This window comes from Scyliorhinus torazame, chromosome 1 (genome assembly GCF_047496885.1).
Source record: "Scyliorhinus torazame isolate Kashiwa2021f chromosome 1, sScyTor2.1, whole genome shotgun sequence".
Classification (NCBI taxonomy): Eukaryota; Metazoa; Chordata; class Chondrichthyes; order Carcharhiniformes; family Scyliorhinidae; genus Scyliorhinus; species Scyliorhinus torazame.
Window position 1 is genome coordinate 108,560,148 of NC_092707.1, and position 8,429 is coordinate 108,568,576.

The 8,429-nt window shown below is 56.1% G+C and overlaps 1 protein-coding gene across 1 annotated transcript in view; it reads right to left on the reverse strand.

The window, feature by feature from the left end:
- The window catches only part of upb1 (ureidopropionase, beta), a 286,897-nt gene extending 281,773 nt beyond the window's left edge, over window positions 1-5,124 (reverse strand). Inside the window, exon 1 of the mRNA XM_072499643.1 lies at window positions 4,949-5,124. Coding sequence (XP_072355744.1) covers window positions 4,949-5,097 — 149 coding nt within the window. The 5' untranslated portion in view covers window positions 5,098-5,124. The remainder of the gene's footprint in view (window positions 1-4,948) is intronic.
- Window positions 5,125-8,429: the final 3,305 nt, after the last annotated feature.

Genomic DNA, 8,429 nt, shown 5'->3' on the forward strand with positions numbered 1-8,429 from the left:
GAATTACAAAAATTACAAACCGCCGCCACATAACTCCTTCAAGACTGAAGTGTCCTTTAAGACGCTTCCAACTTCTTTTCTTTGATAAATGACCATACATCGTCCGGTGCCTCAAAGTAAAAGTGCTGGACTTTGTGCGTAACCCACAACCGCGCTGGATACAGCATCCCGAATTTCACCCCCTTCATGAAGAGGAGCGCCTTCACCCGGTTAAACTCAGCACATCTCTTGGCCAGCTCCGTTCCCAAGTCCTGAGAGATGCGCACCTCGCTATTCTCCCATCTGCTGCTCCGCTCCTTCTTGGCCCACCGCAAGAAGAGATTTTTGTCCGAAATACAGTGGAAACGCACCACCATGGCCCTCGGCGATACGCTCCGTCCACTTCCAGGGGCTGAGAAAACGCCCCGGACCCCATCAGCGTCCCCAGCATGCTCGCCACATATGCTCCCGCATTCGACCCCTCAATTTCTTCGGGGAGGCCAACGATCCTTAAGTTCTGCCTCCTGGACCTGTTCTCCAGGTCCTCCAACTTCTCCTGCATTTTCTTATGGCGCTCATCCAACACCTCCACCTTGTGCTCCAGCACGGTTAGATAGTCCTCCTGGCTAGATAACTTCAGTTCAATTTCTTGCATCACTTTCCCTTGGGCCGCCTGATTCAATACCACTTGATCGATCGCAGCCTTGATCGGGTCCAGCGTTTCCTTTTTCAGCTCAGCGAAACAGTCCTTAAAGAACTTCATCTGCTGCTCCTTAGACCACTGAGCCGCCGCTCCCTGGTCCTGACCCTCCGCCATGCTGCACCGCGGTACCAGCTCCGACTGCTTCACTCTATCCGGGCTGAGTCTTTTCACACGGCCACTTCCAGTCCAATTAGCCATACATCGGAGGGGGAATCCTTCTTAATATCATCCACTACACCGATCTATCCCCTAAAGTCCGAGAAAAGTCGGGAAAAAAAGGTCTGAAAGTCCATTTCAGGCAGGAGCTATCAAATGTGCGACCTACTCCTCCATGGTCACCACCGGAAGTCCTGTGAAATAATTATATTGAATAATATGCACCCAGGCAGGGGAAAGTCTTCTCATTCTTCTACAGAATGGAAAAAGTACTTGTACGGTTTATCTGGCTCAGAAGTATTGAATCTTTCCCTCAAATATGAATTTAGTGTCGCCATATCCACATGGTGCAATGTGCAGAACATGTTGATGAGGGCGGAGGCAGTCACCATATCGTCTGCACAGTGTTATAAGTGACTAAAGGGACACTTTCCTGTCAAATTGACAATGTTGCACGATGCTGTTCAAGTAAAATTTGTACTTTGTGTCATGTTTAATAGTCATGTGGGATCACCTACAGGGCGGACACAAACTAACACTGCATTATATTGTCGCTGCTCTAATATTAGTAACACATGCTGCATATATATTGGACAATATTTACAACCAGATGGCAGCAATGGGTGCCACCATTTTACTGGGACCTTTCTGGGATTGGTGAATCTTGAAAGAGGAGAACATAAGATGCATGGCTGGGGCAGGGGTTTAAGTGAGGGTGAACTGGGGAATAAGGGGCCCAGAAACAGGAGAAGCACCGGAACCAGGAGTTTTCTCCACGGCCCTAAGGAGTGGATGGGGCACAGGATCAGGAAGGATGGAAATTGGTGCTGGGGCAAGGCTTTCTACAGGGGCCTAGCAGGAGCACCCTAGTTTCTCATGCCCAGGAGGGGTGCTAAAAGAGCCGCTTACCTTGCAGGGGGACAGCTTCATTGTCAATTTTCCTCAATGCCTGTACAATATCTGTGGTGTCAATTATCTTCAAAATGGAGCAAGACTGAAGGAGCCCAGTCTACTTCTGTTAACAAGTGTCCCACCACTCCACAATGCAACACACAGGCACCCAATACCCACAGGGCAGCCAGAGGTGCGTGGCATGCTGGGGTGGTATTATATGGATTTGGAATTTTATCTTGCTTTTCCACTCATTCACACAAGCTTGCCACGCTCCCATTGATTCTGTCTACACCTCCCATGGCCTCAGGAAGGCAGACAGCATTGTCAGAGGCCCCTCACACCCAGGCTTTGCCTTCTTCCAGACCCTTCCATCAGGCAGAAGATACAGAAATCTGAAGACCCGCACATCCAGACATAGGAACAGGTTCTTCCCCACAGCTACAAGACTCCTCAACAACTCTCCCTCGAACTGATCTGTTCCCTGTAAGAACACTATTCATGATGCCCTCTGCTGCTCTTGCTCATGTATTTGTTTTGTTTAGCCCTTGTTCCGCACTGTAACCAATCACTGTTTGTTGATGTACCATTTGTCAATGTGCTCTGTCAATTATTCTTTTTTCTACTATGTACGTACTGTGTACGTTCCCTTGGCTGCAGAAAAATGCTTTTCACTGACTTTGGTACATGTGACAATAAATATCAATCAATCAATCAATCAATCATGTGGGGATTGATAAAGACCAATAACTTTACTGAATATCTTCTGCATGAAATAACCCACTCTAGTTGTATGACCAAGGCCTTGGAGAGCTGGGTGGAGAGAGTTCTCACTGAGGAAGCTCTTGGCATTAAAGGGATGCTTACAATGAGCTCCCTGGATCTCAGCTATTGACATGTCACAAGATATTAACAGAGAAATTCAGGGTAAATAAAGATAAACTATTTCCACTGGTTGGAGATTCTAAAACTAGGGGGCATAGTCTAAAAATTAGGGCCATGCGGTTCAGGAGAGATGTTAGGAAACACTTCTTCGCTCAAAGGTTGGTAGAGTTTCCAATTCTCCCCCACAAATAGCAGTTGATGCTGGAACAGTTGTTAATTTTAAATCTGAGATAGATAGATTTTTGTTTTGCAAAGATATTAAGGGATATGTGCCAAAAGTTGGTATATGGAGTTAGGCCACAGATCATAATAATATTATAATAATCATAATATAATATAATCTTTATTATTGTCACAAGTAAGCTTACATTAACACTGCAATAAAGTTACTGTGAAAATCTCCTAGTCGCCTCATTCCGGTGCGTTTGGGTGCACTGAGGGAGAATTTAGAATGTCCAATTCACCTAACAAGCACATCTTTCAGGACTTGTGGGAGGAAACCGGAGCACCCAGAGGAAATCCACGCAGACAAGGGGAGGACATGCGAACTCCGCACAGGTAGCCCAAGCCAGGAATCGAATCTGGGACCCTGGTGCTGTAAAGCAACAGTGCTAACCACTGTTATGATCCGCCATGATTTAATTAAATGGCAGACAGGTTCAAGGCACTGAATGGCCTACTCCTGTTCCTATGTTCCACAGACTCAACTATGGGTTCTAGCACCCCAGCAGAAACCCCAGTCTCTGCTTGGTCCTCCAGATGTGGCATTCATGAGTTAGGCAGCTTTCCTTAGAGGTATCATGTCCCTGAACAGTTAGATGGCTTTGCTGGTAGCTCCAACCTCCAAGTGAACCCTCATTTGCTAACCAAAACTTTAAACAAGTGCATTTCCTGTGGGAACTTCAAAGTGAACAGCTACCTTTACAGGAACAAAGCTCCCAAGGCCACACACCACTTGGATATGGTCTTTTATTCACGCCTCACAAAGACACAACTGGTGTTGGAACTGCCGGTCACACAGATCCTGTTTTGTGGAACTTTCCTCATACGACTCTCTGCCTCTTTCTACTTCTAAAACCTCTTGATAACCTAATCTTCAGCCATGCTCTTTATCCAACCTCCGAATTACTTGTTTTTAAAAATTCATCCTTCACTCTCAATGCCCAGTGATTCTGTCTACCCCTCCCGCTGCCTCAGGAAGGCAGACAGCATTGTCAGAGACCCCTCACACCCAGGCTTTGCCCTCTTCCAGACCCTTCCATCAGGCAGAAGATACAGAAGTCTGAAGACCTGCACATCCAGACATAGGAACAGCTTCTTCCTCACAGTGACTAGACTCCTCAACAACTCTTTCTTGGACTGATCTGTTCCCTGCAAAAACACTATTCACAACGCCCTATGCTGCTCTTGTTTGGCCCTTGTTTCGCACTATAGCCAATCATTATTTGCTGGTGTACCATTGTCAATGTACTCTGTCGATTATTCTTTTGTCTACTATGGACGTACTGTGTACGTTCCCTCGGCCGCAGAAAAATACTTTTCACTGTACTTCGGTACATGTGATAATAAATACCGATCATCATCAGTGCCTGAGAACATTTTCAACTTGGTGCTTTTGCAAGCTGTTACAACAGTATTTAACAATCCAAAATACAACAACTTCAGCAAAGCTGTGGAATAATTAAAGTCACTGGGACAGTTTGAAGTCATGTGCTTTTTTTTCCAGAGTCAGTTCTCTCTGGACTGCGTGAAGGGGATCAGTAAAATATCTGCTCACTCTGGTTAATCTGTAAACACGAGATTGGTTATGAACAAAATCAGTTTTAGGGTCAAGTTAAGAGAAAATTTTGAGCAACTATTTAGCAGGTCAGTGAGAATTTTGAACTTAAGGAAGATATGCATTTATATAACTGTAAATTCCACATTCTCAGGACATCCCAAAGCACTTTACAGCCAATTCAGCATTCTTGTAGTGAAGTCACTGCGCTCATGTCGGACATATGAGAGACAATTTCTTCACAGCAAGATCCCACAAACAGCAATATCTCAGCAGGTCTGACAGAGTCTGTGGAGAAAGATGGGAGCTAACGTTTTGTGTCTGGATGATTCTTTATCAGATATGATAATGATGTTAACTGAGTATCGGTAAGTAGAGGTTCGTGCAGAGAAGGCTGAGGGGGGGACCTAATTGAGGTGTCTAAAATTATGCAGTACCAGGGGCTGCCAATCACCGCAGTGCTCTCTGGGAGTTGTAGTTCGCTCACCCACACCGCACAGCCAGTGGGGGCGCGGGGGGACTACATCACCTACAAGCCCTCGCGGCACACCCCTCACCTCAGTTCTTTGCCGTACATGATCCTCCGAAGCTGGCGGAGCTGCTCTTGCGGGAGATGCTCCTCCAGACACTCCTCCATGGAGTTCAGCTCTGCGGCTTCCATCTTGACCAACAACAGTGCCCACTGCCAGTGTTCTCCAACCGGCATGCAGCTGGATAAAGACAGGAGGCCCTGCCCCGCACACGCTGGCTGCCGCCGCTGATTGGCCCGAACCGCGGGCCCTTCCCCTGATTGGTCCGAACCGTGGACCCTCCCCCGCTGATTGGCCAAACTCCATGCCCGCCGCCGATTGGTCCAAACCTTAATCCCGCTGCTGATTGGTCCAAATCCTAAACCTGCCCCCTAATTGACCTGAGGACAGATGAGTGGGATTGAGGGAGAGAGAGGGAGGGGATTGAGGGAGGGGATTGGGGGGGGGGGGATTGAGGGGGGGGGGATTGAGGGGGGGGGGGATTGAGGGGGGGGGGGATTGAGGGGGGGGGGGATTGAGGGGGGGGATTGAGGGGGGGGGGGGGGATTGAGGGGGGGGGGGGGGATTGAGGGGGGGGGGGGGGGGGGGATTGAGGGGGGGGGGGGGGGATTGAGGGGGGGGGGGGGGGGGATTGAGGGGGGGGGGGGGGGATTGAGGGGGGGGGGGGGGGGGATTGAGGGGGGGGGGGGGGGATTGAGGGGGGGGGGGGGGGGGGGATTGAGGGGGGGGGGGGGGGATTGAGGGGGGGGGGGGGGGGGGGGATTGAGGGGGGGGGGGGGGGGGGGATTGAGGGGGGGGGGGGATTGAGGGGGGGGGGGGGGGGATTGAGGGGGGGGGGGGGGATTGGGGGGGGGGGGGGGGGGGATTGAGGGGGGGGGGGGGGATTGGGGGGGGGGGGGGGGGGATTGAGGGGGGGGGGGGGATTGAGGGGGGGGGGGGGGGGGGGGATTGAGGGGGGGGGGGGGGATTGAGGGGGGGGGGGGGATTGAGGGGGGGGGGGGGGGATTGAGGGGGGGGGGGGGGGATTGAGGGGGGGGGGGGGGGATTGAGGGGGGGGGGGATTGAGGGGGGGGGGGATTGAGGGGGGGGGGGGGGGGGATTGAGGGGGGGGGGGGGATTGAGGGGGGGGGGGGGGGATTGAGGGGGGGGGGGGATTGAGGGGGGGGGGGGGATTGAGGGGGGGGGGATTGAGGGGGGGGGGGGGATTGAGGGGGGGGGGATTGAGGGGGGGGGGATTGAGGGGGGGGGGATTGAGGGGGGGGGATTGAGGGGGGGGGGATTGAGGGGGGGGGGATTGAGGGGGGGGGGATTGAGGGAGAGGAGGGAGGGGGGGGGATTGAGGGAGAGGAGGGAGGGGGGGGGATTGAGGGAGAGGAGGGAGGGGGGGGGATTGAGGGAGAGGAGGGAGGGGGGGGGATTGAGGGAGAGGAGGGAGGGGGGGGGATTGAGGGAGAGGAGGGAGGGGGGGGGATTGAGGGAGAGGAGGGAGGGGGGGGGATTGAGGGAGAGGAGGGAGGGGGGGGGATTGAGGGAGAGGAGGGAGGGGGGGGGATTGAGGGAGAGGAGGGAGGGGGGGGATTGAGGGAGAGGAGGGAGGGGGGGGGATTGAGGGAGAGGAGGGAGGGGGGGGGATTGAGGGAGAGGAGGGAGGGGGGGGGATTGAGGGAGAGGAGGGAGGGGGGGGGATTGAGGGAGAGGAGGGAGGGGGGGATTGAGGGAGAGGAGGGAGGGGGGGGATTGAGGGAGAGGAGGGAGGGGGGGGGATTGAGGGAGAGGAGGGAGGGGGGGGATTGAGGGAGAGGAGGGAGGGGGGGGGATTGAGGGAGAGGAGGGAGGGGGGGGGATTGAGGGAGAGGAGGGAGGGGGGGGGATTGAGGGAGAGGAGGGAGGGGGGGGGATTGAGGGAGAGGAGGGAGGGGGGGGGATTGAGGGAGAGGAGGGAGGGGGGGGGATTGAGGGAGAGGAGGGAGGGGGGGGGATTGAGGGAGAGGAGGGAGGGGGGGGATTGAGGGAGAGGAGGGAGGGGGGGGGATTGAGGGAGAGGAGGGGGGGGGGGATTGAGGGAGAGGAGGGGGGGGGGGATTGAGGGAGAGGAGGGGGGGGGGGATTGAGGGAGAGGAGGGGGGGGGGATTGAGGGAGAGGAGGGGGGGGGGGATTGAGGGAGAGGAGGGGGGGGGGGATTGAGGGAGAGGAGGGGGGGGGATTGAGGGAGAGGAGGGGGGGGGGGATTGAGGGAGAGGAGGGGGGGGGATTGAGGGAGAGGGGGGGGGGGATTGAGGGAGAGGAGGGGGGGGGATTGAGGGAGAGGAGGGGGGGGGATTGAGGGAGAGGAGGGGGGGGGGGATTGAGGGAGAGGAGGGGGGGGGGGGATTGAGGGAGAGGAGGAGGGGGGGGATTGAGGGAGAGGAGGAGGGGGGGGATTGAGGGAGAGGAGGGGGGGGATTGAGGGAGAGGAGGGGGGGGATTGAGGGAGAGGAGGGGGGGGATTGAGGGAGAGGAGGGGGGGGATTGAGGGAGAGGAGGGGGGGGGATTGAGGGAGAGGAGGGGGGGGATTGAGGGAGAGGAGGGGGGGGGATTGAGGGAGAGGGGGGGGGGATTGAGGGGGAGAGGAGGGGGGGGATTGAGGGGGAGAGGAGGGGGGGAGAGGAGGGGGGGATTGAGGGGGAGAGGAGGGGGGGATTGAGGGGGAGAGGAGGGGGGGGATTGAGGGGGAGAGGAGGGGGGGATTGAGGGGGAGAGGAGAGGGGGAATTGAGAGGGAGAGGAGGGGGGGATTGAGAGGGAGAGGAGGGGGGGATTGAGGGGGAGAGGAGGGGGGGATTGAGGGGGAGAGGAGGGGGGGATTGAGGGGGAGAGGAGGGGGGGATTGAGGGGGAGAGGAGGGGGGGATTGAGGGGGAGAGGAGGGGGGGATTGAGGGGGAGAGGAGAGGGGGAATTGAGAGGGAGAGGAGGGGGGGATTGAGAGGGAGAGGAGGGGGGGATTGAGGGGGAGAGGAGGGGGGGATTGAGGGGGGGATTGAGGGGGAGAGGAGGGGGGGATTGAGGGGGAGAGGAGGGGGGATTGAGGGGGAGAGGAGGGGGGGATTGAGGGGGAGAGGAGGGGGGGATTGAGGGGGAGAGGAGGTGGGGATTGAGGGGGAGAGGAGGGGGGGAGAGGAGGTGGGGATTGAGGGAGAGAGGGGGGATTGAGGGAGAGAGGGGGGGGATTGAGGGAGAGAGGGGGGGGGATTGAGGGGGAGAGGAGGGGGGGATTGAGGGGGAGAGGAGGGGGGGAGAGGAGGTGGGGATTGAGGGGGAGAGGAGGGGGGAGAGGAGGTGGGGATTGAGGGAGAGAGGGGGGATTGAGGGAGAGAGGGGGGGGATTGAGGGAGAGAGGGGGGGGGATTGAGGGGGAGAGGAGGGGGGGAGAGGAGGTGGGGATTGAGGGAGAGAGGGGGGGGATTGAGGGAGAGAGGGGGGGATTGAGGGAGAGAGGGGGGGATTGAGGGAGAGAGGGGGGGATTGAG